This window comes from Antennarius striatus, chromosome 8 (genome assembly GCF_040054535.1).
Source record: "Antennarius striatus isolate MH-2024 chromosome 8, ASM4005453v1, whole genome shotgun sequence".
Lineage (NCBI taxonomy): Eukaryota > Metazoa > Chordata > Actinopteri > Lophiiformes > Antennariidae > Antennarius > Antennarius striatus.
The window spans coordinates 21,223,426-21,248,453 of record NC_090783.1 but is presented as its reverse complement, the minus strand read 5'-3'; the positions used below and the strand labels follow the sequence as shown (position 1 = coordinate 21,248,453).

The 25,028-nt window shown below is 39.3% G+C and overlaps 3 protein-coding genes across 4 annotated transcripts; all 3 read left to right on the top strand.

The window, feature by feature from the left end:
• The first annotated feature begins 985 nt into the window (after positions 1–985).
• On the top strand, positions 986–9,791 carry gga3a (golgi associated, gamma adaptin ear containing, ARF binding protein 3a). Of its 2 annotated transcripts, none has more exons than XM_068321551.1 (17): positions 986–1,059; positions 1,924–2,008; positions 2,185–2,260; positions 2,360–2,458; positions 2,570–2,693; positions 2,895–2,998; positions 4,010–4,090; positions 4,533–4,670; positions 5,051–5,132; positions 5,368–5,493; positions 6,134–6,289; positions 6,382–6,455; positions 6,801–6,949; positions 7,650–7,849; positions 8,253–8,422; positions 8,624–8,734; positions 8,935–9,791. In XM_068321551.1, the coding sequence occupies exons 1-17, from the start codon at positions 1,023–1,025 to the stop codon at positions 9,031–9,033; spliced, it is 1,911 nt and encodes a 636-aa protein (XP_068177652.1). In that variant the 5' UTR covers positions 986–1,022; the 3' UTR covers positions 9,034–9,791. The 2 variants fall into 2 exon arrangements, with proteins under 2 accessions (XP_068177652.1, XP_068177651.1); XM_068321550.1 differs by having other exon boundaries at positions 6,540–6,949.
• Positions 9,792–10,356: 565 nt separating this feature from the next.
• Positions 10,357–15,723, top strand: sumo2a (small ubiquitin like modifier 2a). Its single transcript, XM_068322183.1, has 4 exons — positions 10,357–10,480; positions 13,605–13,736; positions 13,959–14,030; positions 15,273–15,723. Exons 1-4 carry the CDS (start codon positions 10,460–10,462, stop codon positions 15,399–15,401), a joined length of 354 nt encoding a protein of 117 aa, XP_068178284.1. The 5' UTR covers positions 10,357–10,459; the 3' UTR covers positions 15,402–15,723.
• A 1,027-nt stretch (positions 15,724–16,750) lies between these two features.
• Positions 16,751–23,911, top strand: jpt1a (Jupiter microtubule associated homolog 1a). Its single transcript, XM_068322182.1, has 5 exons — positions 16,751–16,909; positions 18,255–18,397; positions 21,670–21,767; positions 21,898–21,925; positions 22,169–23,911. Exons 1-5 carry the CDS (start codon positions 16,854–16,856, stop codon positions 22,300–22,302), a joined length of 459 nt encoding a protein of 152 aa, XP_068178283.1. The 5' UTR covers positions 16,751–16,853; the 3' UTR covers positions 22,303–23,911.
• The last annotated feature ends 1,117 nt before the right edge of the window (positions 23,912–25,028 follow it).

The window sequence follows — 25,028 nt, the reverse complement described above, 5'->3', positions numbered from 1 at the left end:
AGCAACAGTTTCTAGTCTATCGACTTTCAAATTCTGAAGCAGTTGCACACTGCATTGGACAGGCCAACACCTAATTATGGAAATGTTGTCTGGGTACTATTATACAAAAAAGGTGCTAAGGCAATAAAAAAGTGTAACAAAACTGCTACCAGAACTACAAGAAAAGCCCTAGAGCCAGACAAGATAATCTATCTATCATTGAGTTCCCCCTACCAGAGGGCTAGTGGTGACTTAATGGAGTCATGGCTCTAGCAAGTTCTTAACAAACAGACACCAGACACAGAGTTCCTTTACCACCAACTATGCTCAGAGAAAAAGGGGAAACTCATTCAAGCCGAAGAAAACATGATTTTTCAGGAATGCTTTATCTAAAACTAATAAAAATGGTAAGGGGCAGACATTCACCAATGATGACAGTTTAAAAGCTTGCTGTAATCAGCAAGAAAAAAGCTGTGATGTGTAACTCTGTGACTTTGATCTTTCATGTCAGTGAGGAGTGTACTCATGTATTAAGTATGACTACTCAAAGGTTAATATAAAGTCATACAGTGAAGGCAACAAGTGTCACTGAGCAGTAATCATTCACACCATCACTCAAACACTAGCAGCAAATTTTGTGTTCAGCATCTTTCCCAGCAATGCTTCAACCTGCAGTCTGCAGGGATCAAGCCACTGACCCCCCCTACCACTAAAGCAGCAGCCCCCCAGGCTGAACTTTTATTCAAACAAGTAAGGCTCATTTCATTCAGCAGTTCCACCTTGAACAGGCGATGTCAGACAGCATACAAAAAAACAACAACAACTGTATAACTTCTTACATTTACAGAATCTTACAGAATCTGATGATCATGTCATGTAAAAAAATGTCCAGTATGTGTGCAGCTGAGCAGATGGGATAGGCGGACAGACCGATAGAGCGTAATCGCGCCACAGACAGCGAAGGGTAACAGGAAATTCCCAGCTTTTCTCAGTGCACTTGAAGGCAGCAGCAGTCACGCGTTGTTTGCTTTCTGAGCGCAAATATGGCGGGTGATGGGGAGTCTCTGGAGTCCTGGCTCAGTAAGTTCACAATCTCTGTTTTATTCACGCATGTTTCATTGTAGAGTTGTGCAAATTTGTGTGACTTGACTGTAGTTATCTAGAACGTCTAGAAGTCTCGCATGATATTGATGCATCTGACGCTATCATGCTAATTCGCCTGTGGTGTGAGAAAGTGTTTACAGACAGCTTCCCGCAGCTGATTGTTGTATTCCGTCACACTAACCCTGGTATTTGTTTTAATGGTCACCCAGCTCGGCATCGGAGTCGACAAAATTGAAATGACACACAATTATGAATTTATTTATTTTTTCCCCATTTAATATTTAGACATTTTTAGCTCGTTCTTTTGTTAAGACAGCTGTTCCAAACACCTGTGGCCGTGAAGCCAACACAGAACCCGGTAGTGTGGGAACATATGGCAGAGGAGCGGCGTCTGGATTCTGGTCATTCATACTGATAACGTTCGATCAGACGCTCTGACTGCATAGATGTCTTCACACACATGTGTCTGCATTCAGAGGTCTCTGTAGGTCCGACTTGTGTCACAGTAGTTCTTATTATCATTACTGCAAAGTGACACTTACAAAAGTAGCTATTGTAACTAAGACTTTTTTTAAGTCAAGGAATACCTGTAAATTCTCTGAATTGTTGAACCTTGTTTTTTCAAAATATTTTTCTTCATTTCATGAGTTCTTTTATTTTTTCAGTCATGTTATTCATCCACTCTATTATACACCTGTGTGGAGGTTATTGCTGAGCTTTGTGTGGAGGGACACTGTCACATCTGAAACCTGGTCAAATTGACGTATTGGAAAAGTGTCATGCTCGCATTTAATCTGTTTTAGCTGTATGTATTTACAAGATAATGTCTTTTCATTTTAGACAAAGCCACCAACCCGTCAAACAGTCAGGAAGAATGGAAGTACATAATGGGATTCTGTGAACAAGTCAATAAGGAGCTTGAAGGGTACGGTCACATTGTTTCGATTAACCCAATCAGTTATAATGTTGATCACATGCATCTGATGTGGCTCATCAATCTGCTAAACAAATGGAGTTTACTATACAAGCTATTCTAACCTTTAACTTGACTTTGCTTTTGTTATTTGAATTTGTATTGTGGTTTTCTTTTACAATTTTCAGCCCACAAATATCTGTTAGGCTGTTGAGTCACAAGATTCAGTCTCCTCAAGAATGGGAGGCTATACAAGCTTTAACGGTCTGTAGTGTCATCATTTTGCTTTTTGTTTCCTTTTTTTAATTTTTATTTTGATGTCTGTTCATAATTATCAATACATTTTTTGTTTTCCGTTTATAGGTTCTTGAGACTTGTATGAAGAACTGTGGACAAAGATTTCACAATGAAGTTGGGAAATTTAGATTTTTAAATGAATTAATTAAAGTGATTTCACCCAAAGTGAGTACCATTTAGTGTCAACCTCCCACTAATAGTGATATGTTTACTTTTATGATGTTTGGTGTCAGTCTAAGCTGTGCCTCCCTTTTTCTTTTCTTTTCTTTTTTGTAGTATCTTGGAGAGAAAGTGTCAGAGAGAGTGAAAACAAAAGTTATTGAGATGCTCTACAGCTGGACTTTCTCATTTCCTGATGAAGCCAAGATCACTGAAGCATATCAGATGCTGAAGTCACAGGGTGAAAAATCAACAGCTAAAACTCTTATATTGTTTTGATTAAAAAAACAACAATATACAACACAGTAAACAAATATATGCGCAGAACAATCAGTTATGATTATTCTGCGCTTTTAGCTATTTGAAGGTAATCTGCATGATGCCCCATGGAGATTAGCATTGTCTCTGTGTAGAAGAATTGTTTTTGTTGTTTATTCTTTAGGTATTGTGTCATCCGATCCAACGCCCCCTCCTGATGCCACAGTAATACCTTCATCATCCCCACGACCAAAGAATCCTGTGTTTGATGATGAGAAGAAGAGTCAGGTAAAAAACATACTTTCAGATGTGATTGCGGGGACATGGCAAGTCACTGTCAAAAGCTCCTTTAAAGCCCAAAATTGTGGTACATGGTAGTAATTTATTTGTTATTGGAATGGGGTCGAGTTAGTCAAACTGTAAGATAACAAATCTTAGGCCCCACCTTGTGCGGCTTAGTGTGAGTGCAGTATTTCTGTTTGTGTTTCAGTGTAGGGGTCATTCATTACGCTGCCATGGAGGTTGTTTTCACAGGCAGCTGTGGCTGTTTATATCCTTGGCAGGATTGCATTACTGGAAATTCATGAACTGGGTTGGAAGTTTGTGGATGTGACTGGGAAGAATTCACTAAATTTAAAATGGGTGGCAGAAAAAGGGGCTGATACTGCGTCTTTAAAAAAAAAGAAGTCACATTCATCTTTAAGGCAGAATTTAGTAGAGCGATTAGGGCTGTAGCTGTAAAAAACATTTTAAAATGGATAGTGGATGCAAATAAAGAGGAAAATTTAGGAGGTATGAGGAAGTCCAGGAAGTCACTGCCCCCAGCAGTATTCACTGACTGTGTGAGGTTCGAGGAATTTAAACTTCTCCACCTCTTCTCCTTTTATGCTGAAGCCCTTGGCCTTTCTTTGTGTTCAATAAGAGAGAAAATGAGATCATTCTTTTTTTTTTAAATGTTCCTTTCTTTTTTCTAAATGCAGTTCAATTTTCTGAGAAATGAAAATGTCAAAAGAAAGTGAATTATTGACCAGTAAAACCAGTTTTTCATCTTCGTCTCTCTTGATGTGGCCTCTCACAGAATGCCACACAGCACACTGAAACAGGTTCAAAACAAGTCTGTTTTCTTTTTTATTTCAACTGCAGTTGATTTATGGATGAATGTTGTTGTTTTTTGGGGGGGGGTGGCTGGGGTGGAGGGGTGTTCTAGGATTTGGCATGTCATTCCTGTTTGTGTTTGTGTATTCTGTCTGAAATGATCTTAAATTTTTCATCATTGATGGTTCCCTGATCTGTTTCCAGAGATTAGCAGAACTGCTCAGGAGCAAAAAGCCTGAAGATCTACAAGAAGCCAATCGATTCATCAAGAATATGGTGAAAGAGGTATGGCTGCATCCAGATGAAATGTCCTGGTTGATATGTCTGTGCTTTAACACATACTGATTTCTGAAAGCTTTCATTGAGAGTGACAAACAGCTGCTGCCCACTCAGCTATCATTTCAAAATGTGAGTTTATATGATTGACACTAAACAAGATTGCTCATGCCCATTTTCCTCCCATTATACAAAAGGGGACAAAAATTTTTTTCAAGGTATATTCACATCCATCTTCAGCTGGTTTGGTCTTTTGAAGCCACAGTCTGCACGGTTTTGACTGGACCGTGCAACTGCTCTGTCAATTTCCTGCCCATATCATCATCATCATGATACCAGACATCCTTTTTATGGCATCAAATACCAACTTCAAACCAGAAAGCAACACTCATCGACCAGCGTGATTACAAAGTACCAGAGGTATTTGATCTACGTTGTCATCTTTTTTCAGGATGAAGTGAGGACACAGAAGTTAAAAAAGCAAGAAACAACACTGGAGTCCGTAAATAACAGCGTTCAAGTCCTTAATGAGATGCTTGCTAACTTCAACCCCAATGATTCTACAGAAGGAGACAAGGAGCTCCTCAGGGTTTGTTTACCATCAAATTGTGCACATTTGAGATATTCAAATCACTTTTTTTTTCTTCACTCAATGGCCTCTCTGGAAACACTATTGAATTGATACAACCCAAAGAAATGTCGTTTCCAGCCTTTTCTGTGAAAAGACTGGTAAATTTGAGTGTTTCAGAAGAAAAATAATATGTATCAGATCTTCTTTGAGTAATTAAATATTCTCTATAAACAATTTAAAAGTAAGTTAATCTTGAAATGAACACAAATAGTCTTTGCACTAATGGGATTCTCTGGTGGTGTTTGAAAACTCATTTTTTATTGTCTTAAGTTATATTTATTATGATTTTAATTTCAAACCGTGGATATTTTTCTTCTTTTTTTTAATTCTTATTCCAGGACCTGTATGGAGATTGTGATAAGCTTAGGGAATCAATAGCTCAGATTGCTACTGAGACTGAGGATAATGACAACAGCTTGGGTAAGAAGTCCTGTAATCTTGTCACTTGTCACTATTTTAGTTTAACTAGTAAAAGGATGGGAGGGTATGTGCTCGCTTAAGAGCAGCATCCTGTCAGACTACACTGCCCACTACCAAACAGGGACATAGTTACTAAATTTAGGAGACTGTGGGAAAATGCTGAGACTTTTTTTTTCTTTTTGAATGATTTCAGTGATTTCTGTAAATTTCTATGCTTTTACTTTTAACTTATCAGGAGACATCCTGCAGGCCAGCGATGACCTCTTCCATGTCATTAATTCCTACAAAAAAATTGTGGAAGAGCAGACAATCAATGGAGAAACTCAACACACAGGGAAAACACAGTCGTCAGGCAGACAAGGTACAATTAAACTGGAGTGAGTAGAGAATTGTATCCCTCTTTTTTGTGCTGACAGAATAATAGTAATTGTGCAGTGCTGCTTATCATACACTTTCAATAAAAGGTTTCATTTTGTGTTTGCTGCAGATTGTACTTATATACCGTACACTCACATAAAACAACAAAATTACAAAAATTCAGTGTGGGCTGAAAAAGCAAATGCTTCACTGAGGTTTCCAGTCAATATACTGATTTGTGATGTAAATAATAGCATTGGTTTTGTAGAGAGATCGGACCTCCAAAGATCGATACAATGACTGTGTGACATCAATAAACAATAGGGAAATAGGGAAACAATGGTGCAAAGAATGAATCAATCATCGTTCTATTCACACTTGACACATCATCACAACTTGGAAAATGTGTTACATTAACAACTTTGAACACTTTTTATCAAGACAATAATCTATGAGGGTAAATATGTTTTCTTCTCCTATTCCTTTCATGGATTTGTAGGAAACATTGGGATATGCCATCTTCTGGTGTCTGTTATATATTTTTCAGGCTTGGTTTGTGATTATAGGGACAAAATTAGACATTGCTGGATGAAAATGAACATTTAAATTATATCTCAGTGTGTTCTTCCATGTCCATCTGACAGGCAGTGGCTGCACAAATCAGTCAGAGGTTCTGATTGACCTGATGGATCTAGACAGCCAAAGCACTATTCAATCACAGAATCAGCCCCCTCCGTCTGCTGCTCCCAGTGCACCCTCTGCATCACAATATCTTCTGGATGAAGAACTAATGTCTTTGGGTAACAGATAATTTAACGTAGTTACTTTCTCATGACAACATTAACTGCTATTTACATGGAGGTTTGACATGTTTTGACATATTTCTATTCAGACTTCAACAAACCATTTTCTGTTCCAAGTAAATCCACATCTGTGAACCTCAACAATCATTTGTCATCTTTACAGGTATTCAAATTTATTGCAATGATTTATTCTGATGCCTGTGTATTATCTTATTGGTAATAGCTCTTTTATTGCCGTCTATTCTAGGATTCCAATCAAAATTTAGCTCTTCCTGATTCCACTTCATCTTTGGGTCCGCCATTCTCTACACATATGTTTTTTCCAGATGCCCTCTCCTCGGCCTTAGTTAGTCCAGCCAATTCATCATCTACAACTTCATCTACTTTGAATATCTCTACACCCCTAGATTATACAAAATATATCCCAGCAGTATCAAGGAACTTCCCACAATCTCTCAGTTCAGTACTGACCACCACGCTCCCACCTGCTCTGCCTGCTCCACCTCAGGCATTGATCATGGCCTCTACTGCTCCCTCAGCCACGTTTGTCCCTCCTCCACTGGTCCCTGCTTCTTCTGGAGTGTCCAATGTGCCTTCATCGTATCCCAGTCACAATCTGCAAGACTTGGCCTTGCTCGACTTGGGCAGTCCTAAAAAGTGAGTAATACTGATGCCACAAGATAACACTGAAAATGGAATATTGACCTGTTAGTTTTGTAATTTGTCAACTTTGAATGTTGGATGCTACACTGTCATTTTGATCTGTTGTCACTGATACAGTATAAAAGAAATGCACTGAGAAGTGTGTGTCTAAGCCTTAAATACTCATTTTAAAAGGGTTTCTGCTTCCTTTTATTTGTGTCTTTTACAATTATTTCCAAGGGACAGATTGATGCACAGATTTCCTTTTAATAGCTTTTAGAACATTAACTGCTTATTAGCTTTGAAATCATAATAGATCTTGTACAATCTCAGTCTTAATTACAATGTGAAAAGTGTCACTGATAATTTATAGTAGTTTGAGCTGCCGCTAATGGAAAGTGTCAATGGGTTGAGATTTAATTTTGTTTTAATGTCAGTGCAAAAGCCCTTTTCTTTCCATTACTGATCAGACGATAATAAATGAATGAATGAACTTAACAGCTCTGGTTTTATTTAGATTTATCAACAGGTGTTATTTCTGTTATCCAGCCTCCTTTATCTTGTTTTTGTCAGTATTTTATATCTATCATTAAGAACTGCAATTTATTAGACAATGATATTTTAATTATACACATAGTTCTGTCCGTCTGATGGGTGTTGGCAGGCTGCTGTTCAACAGTGACGGTCCTTGTGCTCCCTTTGCATTTTCTTCTAGTGTTGGTATCACATCCACCTCACTGCTGTTTGGAGGAATGCAAGGAGGCTCCACTCCCTCATCTGCCAAATGTCAGGCAGATGACAGTCCTCTGTTACATTCACTGTCTCCTATCCTCCCTTTGAGCCAGACCAACCCAGGCAGTGAACAAGAAGTGTCACTGTCTAATGTGTTTGTCCCTTTGGACACCATCAAACCAAGTGAGTCCCATGAAATACAGCAGGCAGTATGTTTTATTTATTTTCTTTCATGAGTAAGTTTTGTAAGAAATTGGAAGTCCATTCAAGTACACACACACACACACAAACACACACACACACACACACACACACATTAGTGCTAGTCATTAGTGCCACTAATGGTCGTAATGGCAGATTTAATGAAACATTTGACATTTGATCTTGACTGAACACTTTTAATTTTTTCTGTTTGTTAGTTATTTTACACAGTATATGCAAACGGACAGGACATGCATGCCATCAGTACTTAACATTTGGACCAATAAGAGAACATTTTTCTGTTGTAGACTAACTTTAGCTGTTGTCCTGTTGATGGTAATTATGTTTTTCTTTTTCTTTTTTCACTTTTTGTGCTATATTTAAGGTCACGTATGTCCTATCACAGCATATGATAAAAACGGGATACGTCTTTTGCTGCACTTTGCCATCGACTGTCCAGCAGGCAGACCTGATGTCCTGGTGATGGTGGCATCCATTCTTAACACAGCGCCACTGGCCATCAGGGACATCATTCTGCAGGCTGCTGTTCCCAAGGTAAAAGCTTCTGTGCGTCTGTCAACTCCCTTTTACAACATCAAAAGCCACACAGAATGCATTTATATTTCAAAAAAACATTTTGGCAGATGTTCTATGTTGCTAAATGAAGTATTGCTTGAAAATAAAAATGTAAATAGATGTGCCTGTGTTTTGTTTTGTTTTTGTTTTTTACATGGATGGCTGCTGCTAATTCCCCAGATGATGAAAGTGAAACTACAGCCACCCTCAGGAACTGAGCTGGCTCCTTTTAATCCAATTCTTCCCCCTCCTTCTATTACTCAGGTCATGCTGCTTGCCAATCCTCTCAAGGTATAGCCCAGCCCATACAGCTTCTTCTTTTAATTAGTATTCGGTCATGTTTGATTTCATACAAGTAACCACAGCTAACATTCTTAAGCAGTACACTTTTGAAGTTATAATTATCACATTGGCAGTGTATGAGATCATGTATGCTCCAGAAAATTAAGTAAAGCCACCAATCTGAGAATATTTTTGTGTTTTTCTTGCAGGAAAAGGTGCGAATGAAATACAAACTTACATTCACACTGGGCGAGCAGCCATACACAGAAGTGGGGGAAGTGAATGAGTTTCCGTCTGCTGGCAGATGAGGGAGCTGTGCATCCCCTCTATGCTTACCAGACAAAAACAATACTTATGTAACACTTGAGTTTGTCAGTCCAGCACAAAATTACAGCCTTTCCTAATTACTGTATATGGCACTCACAGACAAATGTAGAGAAATTTATTACTCTCAGCTCACTTCTTCCATTATACTTCATTATTAGTACTGAATAGTGTTTGTTTTCTGCCCTTCTATTTTCGCACTTCAGAATTTTATTTTGTCTTTTAGTCTAGCAGCGCTATTTGCTGTGAATGTATTATTTAATTTGGTTTGGCAATGAAGACATTTACTTTGTGTAACATTTTAGTATCATGAAATGTGACTCCTGCCTAATATGACAGTAATCTCTCTGTCAGAGCCATTGGTCCCCTTTTGTTTCCAGATACACACCATTAATGACTGTATGAAGGACAAAATCAACATTTGCATTAGTTGGATGTGCTGTTACATGAAACAAAAATAGACATTATTTTGGCCTCCTGAGTGTGGGCTATGTTATAGAAGTGGTAGGTATGCCACCATGGGTCAGTTAAGATTATGTGGGTGTTTCCTATATTAAACTAGTAAAATATTTCTTTGAGGTTTTGGGGGGGTGGGGGATTAGTATTACTGTAAGATATTCGCTACATGCATCTTTTAAAGTTATTTATTTAGATTATTAAAGAAGATTATCATTGCAAAAAAATTTGAAAACTTTTTCTGTGCAAGGAAAAATAAAAAAAATGAGATTGATTTTTAATATAATTTTTGCTAGTGTCATTTTTCAGCTTCTTAGAATAAATATCAATGCACTGCAACATTGATGTGATTTTCATTTCATCTTAGTTGTAATCTTTAAGTAAAACCAGCAATACCACACCTTGACAGTATTCTTTACAATAAACACACTGCATTTATGAAGGAAACAGTAAAAGAAATTCAAAATTACTAATGAGGCAGAATGACGTGTGGTTCATATTATGAGGTTATTGTTGCTGATGAACCAAAGCGGCTGGTAGAGTTCGAGCATAATTACATAATTACTGTTCAACTGGTAAGATAAGATAAATCTTAATTATATGACTAATTTTGTATAGAAATTCTAATTAACATCTTTTTTACGTGAACGCAGTGGATTTAGACGTGGAACGCTTCTTTGGAAACGTGGAGAAGTGCAATCAAGTTTAATATCTCCAATTTAAGTATTTCAAATTGTTACATGCATTTAATCTCAATTTGATAATACTTCATCAAAATCCTAATCACACCGCTATTCTGTGAAACGTGCAGTCAGATTAACCCCAGGTTGGTGCGTGTTGGGGTGACGTCATCGGTAGGACGGAGGATCTGACGCAGCTGTGAGCACCGCAGCCGATGCGCACTGGCGTACAGCAGCAGAGCCACAACAGAAACGGCGCGGACCTACGGCAGCCATGGCAGACGAGAAACCCAAGGTGAGGAGCTGGTTCTGCAGCTGCTGTTCATTGCTGTGTAGAAAACAGCATGGTGGGGATCATTGTACGGATGACACCGCGAAAAGCCACCTGTGAAGCCCCCCCTCTACGGCCACAGAAGCCTAACGGAGCACAGTGTAAACCCGACCCACCGCGTTAGCTTCTAGGCTAGCGGGTAAAGTTAGCATTAATCCATGCTGCCGGGCGGTATGGAATAAATTGCACTTTGTCTTTAAAATGCACGTAATTAATTAAAGCCTGTGAACATTTCTCCATAGCTGACGCACAAATGTAGCGATAGAGCAGCAGCTGAAAATTAAATAGCTATAATCCAAGTATAACGGTACAAAATGAAGAATTTTAATGGCACCGTTATTTGATCTCAACCAGCGATTTGCGTTTCGTCCTTAACGGCATGACGTCATACTGTCTGTTCTTTAACACTTCAAAACGCGTCTTTAAGACCAAGTTAATGTGCGAAAAGACGAGTTCTGACAATGATTCAAAAAAACAAGCTCGATGAAAAGGAGAGTGAACGATGACATCTGCCTAATTGTATTCTTGCATTCATTCGTGGTGGACCACAACACCCTCTGCAACCTCTCAGTAGGCATTAAAGTGTGATGCAGACACGCAGCGGAGAGAGGGGGCTTCTGCACCAGATATGTGGATATCATAAGGAAGATGTAGAGTAGAGGAGGACTATATTCATTCCTTCTGGGGGTTCCATCAGGGAAATTAATTAATTGCATGACTTTTTAGGAAGGAGTTAAGACTCTGGGTGGTCAGGAGGTGCTTCCAGATGACTGGACAACTACAGCTAATGTGATCAGGGAGACAGGTAGGAGAGTAGGAGTACAGGGAGATGCAGCGTAAGGTGAAGGTAGAGGTAGCAAAGACCAAACAAGGGGCTTATGATGACTTGTATGCTAGGTTGGACAGTAAGGAGGGAGAGACTGATCTATACAGGCTGGCAAGACAGAGAGATAGAGATGGGAAGGACGTGCAGCAGGTTAGGGTGATTAAGGACAGGGGTGGAAGTCTATTGACAGGTGCCAGTAGTGTGATGGGAAGATGGAAAGAGTACTTTGAAGAGTTGATGAACGTGGAAAATGAGAGAGAACAAAGACTAGAAGAGGTGACTGTTCTGGACCAGGAAGTAGCAAAGATTAGTCAGGATGAAGAGTGGAAAGGCACTCGATCCTGATGATACCTGTGGAGGTTTGGAAGTGTCTTGAAGAGGTTATAGTAGAGTTTCTGACTGGGTTGTCCAACAGGATCTTAGATAGTGAGAAGTTGCCTGAGGAATGGAGGAGAAGTGTGCTGGTGCCCATTTTTAAGAACAAGGGACATGTGCAGAGTTGTGGCAACTACAGAAGAATAAAGCTGATGAGCCACATAATGAAGTTATGGGAAAGAGTAGTGGAAGCTAGATTAAGGGCAGAAAGGAACATTTGTGAGCAGCAGTATGGTTTCATGCCAAAAAAAGAGTACTACAGATGCTGTATTTGCTTTGAGGATGTTGATAGAGAACTACAGAGAAGGCCAGAGGGAGCTGCATGGTGTTTTTGTAGATCTGGAGAAAGCTGATGACAGGGTGCCCAGAGAGGAACTGTGGTATTGTATGAGGAAGTCTGGAGTGGCAGAGAAGTATGTTAGAGCGGTGCAGGACATGTATGAGGACTGTAAGACAGTGGTGAGGTGTGCTGTAGGTGTGACAGAGGAGTTCAAGGTGGAGGTGGGACTGCATCAGGGATCAGCTCTGAGCCCCTTCTTGTTGCTATGGTGATGGACAGGCTGACAGACGAGGTTAGACAGGAACCTCCATGGACTATGATGTTTGCAGATGACATTGTGATCTGCAGTGAGAGCAGGGAACAGGTGGAGGAGAAGCTAGAGAGGTGGAGGTTTGTCCTGGAAAGGAGAGGAATGAAGGTTAGATTGTAAGGCACACTGTCAGTTTTTGAGAACATCAGTACTTTAAGGTTGAAGGTCGGCAAAGGTTGAAGTTTGACATGGTGCATTGTTTTCATCGAGAGTGTAATCACACGTCCCAGACCCACTGCTGAAATCCCTGACAACGTAAAGAAGAAAGCTGAGCATGATAAGTGGATCTCATTTATCTTAGGTGATTAAATCAGACCTGTTAGCTCCGTTTTAGTGGACATTAAGGATCAATTTTTACCCTGACAGAGTGGAAAGGACAGTCAAATACTTCAATACTAGAGACTGAACAAGAAGAAGCAAGAGACAAAATGGAAAGTAATGACGTTTTGAACACGCCACAGGCTTGTTTACAAAAATTAAAGGGAATTAATATCAGCGCTACAATTCTTGGATATCATGCTGTCCATTTAGGAAATGACTGTGAATGAAAGTGGCAACAATGGCAAAACAGTGGCAAAAGCAAAAGTGACATGGGGAGAGTAGCACAGGAATCTGCTGCAAGGAGAAACAGGCTACTGATGTGCATTTTCAGACAAAACTCTCCAACAGTTTTGGTTTCACCTGGTGCAGAAGGATGTCCAGCCTCATCTGATCAGGGTATGGAGACAATTCCTGGATGACCAAGGCTTTGAAGCCACTTACTGGCCCTCTTGTTTCCTGAAGCATAATCAAATTGCACGCCAATGGGCCGTCAGTATTGTTACCACCAAGTACAGTAATACCACAGACTGACTAATGGCTTACTGATGCAGCATTTCTTTCCTTTCACGGTGCGTCCTGTGCTAAAGAACATAAAGTAGACACTGAAGCACAATTTCTGAATGTTTCGAGATTTCACACAGCTGTTATCATGGCTTCAACCTTTTAAGCAAAGAGACTATTTGACAGCAACTGAAGATGTGAGATGAATGCCAGTGGAAGTAAAATCCCACTCTATTCAAGTGATGGGAATAGTTTTTTTTCCATTTTGTCATAAGTCATGGAGGTACATCATAATGTTAGAAAGCAATGTAAACACTTGTTTCTGATCACGACAACATTGGTATATGGGATTGTAGCATTACACTTACAGGTCACACTTCCCTGAACACCTTGTGTTTCCTTGCTTCTTTAGTTTAAAAAAAATGTAAATAAAAAAATATATATTTCTACAAATGTTTGTCTTTCTGCTTTTCAGGAGGGAGTAAAAACCGAGAACAATGAGCACATCAACCTTAAGGTTACAGGGCAGGATGGCTCAGTAGTGCAGTTCAAGATCAAAAGGCATACTCCTCTAAGCAAACTCATGAAAGCTTATTGTGAACGACAGGTGAGATGACAGAATTACTACTATGCAAAAGAAGTCATCTTTATGCTTATTGCAACGCTGCTACATTAAATAGGTGGTAACATTAATTAGATAATCCACAGTGAGATTGGATGACAGACCTGGGACATTCTTTGTCTGCACCGTAACTTCTTGATTACCATGGTTTCTAATAATTTCTATTTTTTTAATGTTTTGAAAATATTTTTTGTAATTTTCCCATAGGGGCTGACATTAAGTCAAATTCGATTTCGATTTGACGGGCAGCCTGTCAATGAAACAGACACTCCATCCCAGGTAAGATTACGTGTACCCTCTTGTTCAGTCGGAATAGCAGCTTTGCAGAGTCTCTTTATTATCATGAAATTGAGAAAGAAAACAACCTAAAAACTTTCTATTTTGGTTATTGTCTATGATTTGGCCTTGCCTCACTGCTTACTATACAAAACACAATTAAATTTTGGTCTTGGTGAAAATAAAAATTGAGAAAACATTTCCAATTTTCCTTCTGGCTGCTCCTTATTTTTCAGTGACTTATAATTTCCTAACCAGACAGATGATTTAACAGAAAAAAATTGACTGGAAACTAAAGCTGAGTCTACAGCATTTAGCTTTGCTGGACTGAACCTTGACAACACATGTTTGGAGCAATACAATATTACAATTACACACAGACATGTTCCACAGATGCAAGATGTGCATAAAACCCTTTGATACACAGGTAAAATATTCTAGAGGAGATGGGTCTATAGCAGTTGTCCCCAAACTAAGGCCCGCGGGCTGGATGCGGACCATCTCAACATTTGGCACAAAATGGCTCCAGAGCTGATCGATCCAGAATGGAAATGGCACCTTACATTTTTAACAGACGTGATAGAAATGCTACACAGCCTGAACTTGCAAATACAAGGCCAGGGGAAACTCATTTGCGACATGTATTCACACATAATAGCTTTTGAGGTGAAACTAGCGTTTTGGAGCAAGTGAAAAAGCACAACTTCATCCGTGTCCCTGCTACCCAAAACCTCTCTGCAGAGAACCCAGCGGTCCCGTTCCCAGCTCAAAGGTGTGTGGAAACGCTGAAGGCGGAGTTTGGTGTGCCATTCTCTGAACTACATGCTAATGCAAAGAAATCCAACATCGATGAAGCCCAGTTGTCTTGTCAGTCGGCCGAGTTACAGAACTGCGATGTTCTGAATGTTGCGTTCAAGCCCAACAGTCTCATTGACGTCAATGCTGCTCTCACAAATGACATAATATCCAGAAAGGGTTATTAATATTTGGTTCTGGAAGACAATAAATGTTTCATTTATGCCCCCCCATCAGAGGAAGGAAAAGTTATGTAGCCCTTACAGGAAAAAGTTTGGAGACCTGGTCTATAGGATAGTAGTTGTTCTAAGGTAATTGGCTTAACGGCCTCTACAGGTTCGTTAAAATTTTAAGATTTTTTATTGTTAGGCCGGTTATATTTCAGATGTGCTAAGGGAACCATTGACAATTTCTTGCACTTAATAAAGTTAATTTCTTTCTTTCTTGCAGCTAGAAATGGAGGATGAAGATACGATTGATGTGTTCCAACAGCAAACCGGAGGCCACTCTCTTTTAAGACTGTTTCCTAAAAACAATAATTTTGATTCTTGTCCTCCTTGTATAGTTTTCAAACCTTAAGACCGGTGTTGAGCCCATTCACTGGGTCAAAATGCTCAAAGGCAGCAGCACAGTTCATGTACTGAGATGTAATCACACTGTTATGCATATGTTCCATGTCAGAGCTCCGCAGTGTAGACAACCTATAAGCTGCTTTCTGAAGAAATTTAAAGCTTGTAATGATAGTTTTCCTTGTAGTTTTGGAATGAAACTCCTTAGTCCTTTTTTTTTTGTTTTTATACTTCTGTTATTGAAGTTTCAGTTTAGATGGATGTTTATTATATGTTCAGCCTGAATTTTAAGATTCCATCTGTTGTAATGAAAATGTATTATTGGAATAAATTTAGACTTTTTTTTAACATATTGCCTATTTTGTTTTTTGTTTTTTAAGATGAACATATAGATAATAAAGCAACATGCAGATTTCATTTCATACTCTGAGCAATTTTTAATCCTAACCCTAACCTTCACGGCTGAATTAAGGACAAATAAATGAAATGTATCCAGTAGAAATTGTGCACCACAGCTCTTACAAATGTTATTTATTTACTTTTAGTGTTCAGAGTAGGCTGTGTTGTTCTACTCTGAGTGCAAGTGCTATCTTTTGATTCAGTTTGGATGCTTCATGCACTTGGACTTGAAACACTTTTTCACAAAATGTAACAAAACTTTTTTTCATACTGTACTGTATACTTAATTGTCGGTCTGTTTTTTTTCTTTTGTCAAGTTCTCATCAACACACAATGTTTGGTAGTGATTAACAGATTTGATTTTTTTCCCCCAAAGTAGCCTTAAACAACACATCTTGACTGTTGCACCTAAGAAATGGCATAATATACTTGCACAAGACAAAACAAAACAATCTGAGACGTGGTGAAATTTGAAATGGATTACCTGTCGCTGCACCAGCGACAGTGATCGATGTACAGACTGCAGATTCTGGGTCAACAGCATACATAAATATGCATATTTTATTCATGTATCTTCTGCCATCGATGTCCTTCCCAGCATCCAATCACAGACAGAGCTGATCACCTATGGGCGGTACTTCCGTGTCACATTCATACACATAAAGTGGAGAAGCATTAAGAGAGCGCAACGCTGTCAAAATAAAATTCCAAATGTGTTGTGGAATTGTGGAGACACTAGGCTGGGTAGAATTAGCCTTTACTAATTCTTGCAGACCAATATAAAAGATTATTTGATTTTCTTAAATGATAAAAAAATCAAATCTGAACTTCATAGTCGTTGCAAACTCTATCCAACGAACATATTATTTTGAAAAAACAGCGGAAGCTGTACCGTTCCTGATCAGTCTGACAGCGGTCCAGTCAGACCGGAGGCAGGTTCATGATTGGGTACCACTGGCAAGGAAAGACAATGATGAGGCGGTGAAGTATTGCTAATGAGAGTCTAATACGCGTTTATCTTGTCAAATTAATACATATTTTACGACTGTTTGTATAAAAAAAAATGACGACTACCACCACTTACCAAGGGATGGAGCCCGGTTCTAAAAGCAGTTCCAGGTAAAGGCGTTTCCTGTAACGTTTTGCAACCCGTTAGCCACCACTAAGCCTGCAAATTCAGCATCCACTGATGTTATCCTCCACGCACAGAAATTTACCTCAAAAGGAAGACATTTTTACTTGATTTGTGCCTGAAATGTTCAGTCATCGACTTCTAAATGATAGTAACTAAGCATAGGACGTTGATGATGGACTGCAACTCGGCACCACACCTTTCTGTTTTGTCTGTATAGTGAACCATTTATATTTTTAACATTAGCTAGTATTATAACACACACACACACATACACTCCCTTTTTCGTAAAGAGTGTGCATATACATTCCTTATTACTTCCTCATTAATTATCCGATAACAAACGATTTATATGATCCTTTATTGCAGATGGGTGGGGCCCTCGTGGATTTCAAATCATTAATCGAGTTGACCTGAGAGTCTGCCCAGTTTAAGGCCTCATGGAAAGCCACAGCTTTGTTGCTGCTCCCTCCCACCAGACCCACAAAGAGAACTGTATTAATTTCAACACATCCACATCTGGTTATATTGTAATTATGTAAATATAAGAATAATGCAGCTTAAAAATGAACACGTTTTAATAGGATAATAGTTTTGAAATTTAAGAAGTTATGTGGCTTTTTATGGTAAATCATTGTGGCAATCAGATTATGAATGTGTGGGAATGTGACTGCTGCCAAATACAATGTGTTTTTTAACCATAATCGTAAAATATTATCTAGTTTTTGGAGAAAATAGATATCCAACTGCAAAGACTACAATAACAATCCAAAAGAGTGTTTTTACTCCTAGATGGTAATTTTCTTGGCACAATTAGTGAGAAGAAATGTTGTTAACGTGTTACAGGATTTCATGTGATCACTCTCGATTTATGGCTCCACAAAATTTTGAAAACTTGTTCATGAATTGGGAGGACTTTTTTTTTTTTGCAACTTTGGATTTTGGGTGAAGGAAGAGATACTGATTTTTTTCACATGGATTTGAGTATGCATGAATGTAGATTCTAGATCACACATTGTTCAACATTATTAGATGAGGTATTTTTTGTAACATTTCTGCTATCTAATGAAAAGCAATACTCAGCCACGGAAAACTCAAGATCTTCAGCAGGTAAAGACATGGTACCATCATCAAGATCTGGCTGAAAACACAGATATTCATTCAAGCACATTAAAATTGCCCTTTACTGACATAACAGTCTCCCATTGATTGTTTCTCTACTTCCTTTGCCTTGTAACATACAGTAGGTACTTTGGAATGGAGAGAGAATATTTCAGAATAAATGACAAACACGATTTAGGTCTCAATTATCGTTTTAACCTCTCTTTACAGGGTGTTGCGCCCACCTGGAGGCGGCTCCAACATTTCTCTTGGTGCAGACGAGGAAAAGCCCCCAGTCCGGAAAAACAAAATGGCCTCCAGTGTTTTTGCTGAGCCAGAGGATCCCTACGCCAATCGAAGGAACAACCCACCAGGTAAATCTGCATCATCTCAGCATTTATAGCTTTACTGTTAAGGCTTAAGGCTCAATGTCTCATGTATGCTGGACTTACAAGATTTTCACTGCAGAATGTTAATTAAAACATTCAATTCCTGGGAATTCCTGAGTGTCTTCGTACCTTGGTTACTTTACTGTTTATTGTAGATGATAAAGCAAAGGCTAGTGAAAATGGTGATAATGGTGGTAATATTTTTGATGACAACATTGTCTCTGACCAACAATAATTCCTCCCTCATCCTCCTCTTCCTTCACTCTGTAGGTAAGCTACATGCTACAGTACCATAGCGTGGCTGTATTCTAAAGAGGTAAACAGTGGGGATCCACGTATATTTATCACAGAAAGATATTAGTGAATAAAATAAGTAATCTGCATATTTAGCCCAGCTGTCAGAAACAACCCCAACTGCCCATAAACTTGGCCTGACTTGAAGATTTGACTTTTGTCGTTGGATTTGCTTAAAAACTGGTGGAGAGTTCCTTGAGCCGTCTTATTCTTTTCGTCTTCAAGGATTGCTTTATAACCCTGCACTAATCTGAATTCCATGCAATCGCGTGAATCACGAATGACGCTTACCGATAGATAGTGGAATTGTACGTATGTACCTAAATATGATTATATGGTTTTATCATTTTATGTTTTAAAGTAACATGGTATTACATGCATGTAATTGTTTTCAAATGTTTTAAGAGTCCAGTATTTGTGGTGGACAGACTTAAGTTGGGCAAAATGATGTAAACTTGATTATCATTTTTCCGTGTTTTTTTTTTTTTTAATTTTTAACCGACCTTTAATAGAGAAGGACATAACTTAAAACGACTTGCACATGTATGTTTTTGTGTCCTGTAATTGTTTCTGTTAAGTCTCAGGGAATAGCATTTTGAAATTTAGAGTGGTAATGGCTTTAAAATACCTCAAATGGCGATTATAGATTGAAACTTGATAAAAGACATCTTACGAACAATTCTGCTTACAAGCAAACCCTTGGAATCAATTATATTTGTATGTTAAGGACTACCTGCAAAATTATTTGTCTCAAAGAACTGTTTTTGAATGAGGAATTTACACCTCAATGTATCTGACAGGCTCAGCTCTCCTGGTATGGCAGTCAATATATGGGTTAGTGAGGGAGTGTGGTCCATTAGAGGATCCGTCTAAATCTGCATCTTGTACTCAAAATTAAGCCTCAAAATTAATTGTCCATCATCATATTCCCACTTGAACGATAGATTCTTGCCAGTTAGTCTGGGGCATTGTTCCATTTCTGAGTTGGCTCAGATTTATCGTGTTTATTTCAGATTCACATTTTTGTGAATAGTCATGTGACAAGGGTATTTATTATGAAAGTGAAAGTTGCAACTTCTAAAGTTTTTCTAACACACAATAGAAAGCTAGTAGGAAGTGTGTAGGAGTGTCTTGTTTATGAAAAAGATTCCAGCAAATAGTTGGTGGCTGGGCCAGGCAATTATGTCTCCATCAGGCCCCCGTGTTTGTTTCCCCTCATTGCCTTCCTGTTCCAAGGCCAATGACTAAGACATGATCCAAATGTGGATAAATACACCACTGTGAACACTTAGTCTTGAATTTATTGGGGGGGAAATTGAATATCCTTCATAATTGCTTTGCGAAATTTGGAACCACCAACATTAAATGTATATGAATGTAAATCCTTCATATCTTTCTGCTGTGCGATAATATTTCCACTGTAAATAGGTTTATCACGTTAACTTTCATAGTTGGACAGTGGACTGATATCCTAATGTGGTATTGTTCCACTGGCTATGATTCTCACATGCTCTTCTTTAATGGTTTTATCTTGAGATGCAGCTTCAATGGCAACTTTTAGAAATGCCAATATAGATTGGCCCCTCAGTTATTCTATCACTTTGGTCCAGATTGAAATTTCTCAATTATGATGTTCTGTATGTCTCGAGAATTGATTGTAATGACTTTTCCTCCAAATCCAAAATGAGGTTCACGTATATAATTTAGATACATTTCTTCACAACTATAAACACACTCATATACCAATGTCACCTGTTGTGAATGGTTTTAATTCACTTGTGTGTTAAAAAACAGTTTTGAACTTTATTAGATTTTTTTTTAATCCAGTGATGTCCAGCAAGTTGTTCCAAAATCCATTTTCTGGATGTCAATTATTTCTTCCTCTGTATCAATTGTTCTATTTTTGATATTCTTGCTATTGAACATTGCAAATAATTTCCCCTATTGGAGATTAATAAAGGGATCTTTAATCTTTTTGAACTTTTGAAAAGAAAGTAATGTACAAGTAGAAAAATAACATTTATGATCCTGTTTCTTACAGCCCATATTATTTGAAACTTTTTTTAAAAATTTAATTTTATATACTATTATGATCAGAAAATGTATGAATGAATGAATACTATTATGATCCTCGAAGGGAAATTAAGAAAGTACACTCTAGAATTTTTGTCAATCACACCCATGCATATACAGTGTGCCCTCGTTCTTTGTGGATAATGCGTTCCAGGAACCACACATGATTAACAAATTCTGCGATCGAGTGGCGAGCTATTTATATTATTTACGGAAATGTAAACATTTATGACCCTCCCCATACTGATATTAAACCTCCTTCTACCTGTTTCACCTTTTCCCACACTCTTACCGCCTGTTAAAAGCGCTTTTTATGTCTCACGTAAGTCCGAGACTGACGGAATCGAGCGCACTTACGGATGCCGTCAGCCAATAGAATGCGCGTACAATATCATGTGACTGCCTACCAGAAATCCGCAATGAGGTGAAGTCACAAGCGTTGATGTTCGAATGCGCACTGTATATATATATACAGTATATTAGTGTGCACAGGCCCCTGTAATACACACAACCACACACAGGGGGGCCTGTAAGCATGCAATGGGAGGTAGAGTAGTGAGCAGACACCTGACACCTCCCACTGTCAGCTCACACTCTAGGTGTTTTTGGGTGGGAGCGGGAATCGAACCGCCGATCTTGGAACATTGGATGACCCCAGTTGCTGAATTCAGATAATACACCAATATAAGAAAGCAAATAAAGTAGCTCATAAACCTGGATGATTATTTATTCCCAGTTTAGCCAAACATTTTTCAGCACAAAACATGCTTTGTTAATTTGATATATCATTATCACCACACTTTTTTTTCTCTCCATTTAAATATGGAATAATGGTCAGATTATCTTTGCAGTGTCTGTATGTATTTTTTCTTTTATTTGTGCTTTTCTAGGTGGGAAGCCCACAGGAGTTCTGTGTGGTGAGTCTTCAGCTCCACTGAGGAGAGGAGGAATCCCCACCACCAACCACTCTGCAGAGGTCCCGGCCACAGTAAGATCAGTTGATGGGTAGAAATTACAAACCCCGAGAACAGCCTAATAGAAGTGAACTTAGTGTGTTCTAATTTAAGTTTTAATCGTCAGCCAAATGAGATAAACTTCTTTCTTTCATTTGTTCTTAGGATGCTGAAAATTCTGTAAATGATATTGGTAAGTACCCCTCTTCTCCTAGCATATTGTATCTCCAGCCTAGTGAAACATAGCGCACGTCTCTAATTCAGAGCTCGTGAACTATGAATGCTGTACCGTTAGGAACTAATTAAACATTGTGATGGACAATTTAGAGATAGATAACACTATTTATCTGTACGTGCTCTTTGATTTCATAACACTGACACCAGCCTGTGGCAGATTTTGCGGTAACTAATAGACACATTCTCTGCCTGTGTTCAGAAAGCAGTGTTGGTGAGCCTGAAGTAGTTCCAGGGCAGCAGGAAGAGGCCTCCACAGCTGAGGAGTCTGCTGCAGGGCTACCGTCGGGCCGCAGGAATCCCCCAGGGGGGAAGTCCAGCCTCATCCTGGGCTGAGTCCCAGCCAGCTGCCTCTCCTTACATTCAGCCATCTCTGAACGTTTTCTTTTTCCAAACAAGGAACACCGCTTCATTTGTCTGTATTGCAGGAATCTTACCTGACATCCAACAGACAGCAGTCTCCTCCATGTCCTGAAGTGCATTGTTTTGATACCTCTTTTTTTAACAGTTTTGTACTTTTTTCTGTTTGTTTCTTTTACGGAAGCACTTTATGTATTTCTAATTACATGGTTCAAGTCTGCCTTTGCCTCTGTGGTGCATTTTATCTGCCAGAAAGGGTATAAGGGTTGATTTTGTAACAACAAATGCTAAATCTAGCCCACTTTATAGCAACAGCACAGGCTGAAGGTGTGAGAAAACCGTTTCTAGGACACGTGTATTTCTTGCACTTTGTTCTTGCATGCACGTCTGCTCTGTAATTTATGGATAAGTCAAGAAACATAGCTGTGAAGATTTCTTTTAATTTAATTGTCAGTGTTTTCTTTTTTAGTGGAGTAATTGTTATATTGTTGTTGCATGAAGTTTCAATATTTCTACGGATTTTATTATTATTATTATCCACATAGGGGCCAAATAGCAGCCACATAAATGCTGTCACTTACTGTCATTGTGATTGGAAAGTCATATATTTGTCTCACGATGATTCCTGTAGATCCCAAGATTTTTTTAAATAATGTAATCACAAACCTCAGATTATTGTAACCTCAGCACTGGTTTCAAGTAACTTGTGTGTTTATAGGTTAAATTTACTCTGATATAAAGTGTGCCTGTTTGTGTGTTAGGCTGTAACATCAAAAAAGTTTGGGTTTCCTTGTAGGCATCGCAGCAGTATCATCGATATTTAGTTTTACTGATTGCAAGTAAATGGAATGTTCTTGGTCCTGACACACAGGTGTTTCTGGTAAACCCATCCCTGGTTTGACAAGTGACCTTATGTCAGAAAGAAAGAAAGTCAACTTTATTCATTCCTCAACGTGGAAATTATCTTTACGCTCTTTCACATGCATATCTGTATCAAACCAATACAATGTTGTGTACAGGCCCCTGAACAAACACAACACTCTAGCCGCCTGTAGGCATGCAGTCAGTACACAAACAGTACATGGGGAGGCAGAGTGACGGGTCGCAACTTCGGGGTCGGGGCCTTGCTCAAAGGCGCCTCGGCAGTGGCTGGGAGGTGAGCTGACATCTCCCATTGTTCAGCTCACACTCTGAGGATGACTTGGCAGGAGCGGGAATTGAACTGGCGATCTCCGATCACGAGGCGGCCACTGAGCCACTGCCGCCCCAGCTCGACTACTTTTCTGTGTTTTACTCCCTTCTACATCCGTCCATTAGCTGGCTCACTGGAAATATCACTTCACATTATAAATACTGTACTTCAAACCGTTTCTAGCTTCTGTCCTGTCAAGTCTTGTGTGTGACTGCTGTGTCCGCCAGTTGTCATGCAAGACCTACATTTCAGGTACATGAAATTTCATTCTTGTTGTGTCAGTCTTGAACGTGATGCAAGACATGTCTGCATGTTTGCATCCTGTACCTATTCCTGTTTCTCGATGTAAGTCACTGCAGAAATCTCATTTGAAGAAGTGGAAATAAATGTTAAAAATCCATTTTGACCTTTGCTCATTTGTCTTAGGCTGTAAGTTGACTTCTATTGGTTGTTGTTGTTGTGATTACTATTATTATATACTCAACAAAAATATAAACGCAACACTGTTGTTTTTGCTCCCATTTTTCATGAGATGGACTTAAAGATGCAAAGTTGCTGGATATTAGTGAGAATTGGTACACGCTGTCGTATACACAGGCCAAGCACATCCCAAACATGCTCAATGGGTGACATGTCCGGTGAGTATGCTGGCCGTGCAAGAACTGGGACATTTTCAGCTTCCAAGAATTGTGTACAGATACTTGCAACATGGGGCTGTGCATTATCTTGCTGAAACATGAGGTGATGTTCATGGATGTATGGCACAACAATGGGCCTCAGGATCTCATCACAGTATCTCTGTGCATTCAAAATGCCATCAATAAAATGCACCTGTGTTCTTTGTCCATAACAGATGCCTGCCCATACCATAACCCCACCACCACCATGGGCCACTCCCTCCACAACATTGACATTCACCCACACGACGCCACACACGCTGTCTGCCATCTGCCCTGAACAATGTAAACCGAGATTCATCCGTGAAGAGAACGCCTCTCCAACGTGCCAGATGCCATCGAATGTGAGCATTTGCCCACTCAAGTCTGTTACGGCGACGATCTGGAGTCAGGTTAAGACCCCGATGAGGACGACCAGCATGCAGTTGAGCTTCCCTGAGACGGTTCCTGACAGTTTGTGCAGAAATTGTTTGGTTATGCAAACCAATTGTTTCAGCAGCTGTCTTGAGTGGCTGGTCTCAGACGATCTTGGAGGTGAACCTGCTGGATGTGGAGGTCCTGGGCTGGTGTGGTTACACGTGGTCTGCGGTTGTGAGGCTGGTTGGATGTACTGCCATATTCTCTGAAACGCCTTTGGAAACTGCTTATGGTGGAGAAATGAACATTCAATGCACTAGCAACAGATCTGGTTGACTTTCCTGCAGTCAGCATGCCAACCGCACGCTCCCTGAATGCTTGTGGCATCTGTGGCATTTTGCCGTGAGACAAAACTACACGTTTCAGAGTGGCCTTTCATTGTGGGCAGTATAAGGTACACCTTTGCACTAATCATG

Bases quoted from the DNA above. Each gene is read 5' to 3' on its own strand.
- gga3a (XM_068321550.1), top strand. From the start codon at position 1,023: ATGGCGGGTGATGGGGAGTCTCTGGAGTCCTGGCTCA. The intron at 2,694-2,894 runs GTGAAAAATCAA...TTTATTCTTTAG, and splicing joins TCAGATGCTGAAGTCACAGG to GTATTGTGTCATCCGATCCA. The intron at 4,671-5,050 runs GTTTGTTTACCA...TTCTTATTCCAG, and splicing joins GAGACAAGGAGCTCCTCAGG to GACCTGTATGGAGATTGTGA.
- sumo2a (XM_068322183.1), top strand. From the start codon at position 10,460: ATGGCAGACGAGAAACCCAAG. The intron at 13,737-13,958 runs GTGAGATGACAG...ATTTTCCCATAG, and splicing joins AAGCTTATTGTGAACGACAG to GGGCTGACATTAAGTCAAAT. The intron at 14,031-15,272 runs GTAAGATTACGT...TCTTTCTTGCAG, and splicing joins AAACAGACACTCCATCCCAG to CTAGAAATGGAGGATGAAGA.
- jpt1a (XM_068322182.1), top strand. From the start codon at position 16,854: ATGACGACTACCACCACTTACCAAGGGATGGAGCCCGGTTCTAAAAGC. The intron at 18,398-21,669 runs GTAAATCTGCAT...GTGCTTTTCTAG, and splicing joins TCGAAGGAACAACCCACCAG to GTGGGAAGCCCACAGGAGTT. The intron at 21,768-21,897 runs GTAAGATCAGTT...ATTTGTTCTTAG, and splicing joins CTGCAGAGGTCCCGGCCACA to GATGCTGAAAATTCTGTAAA.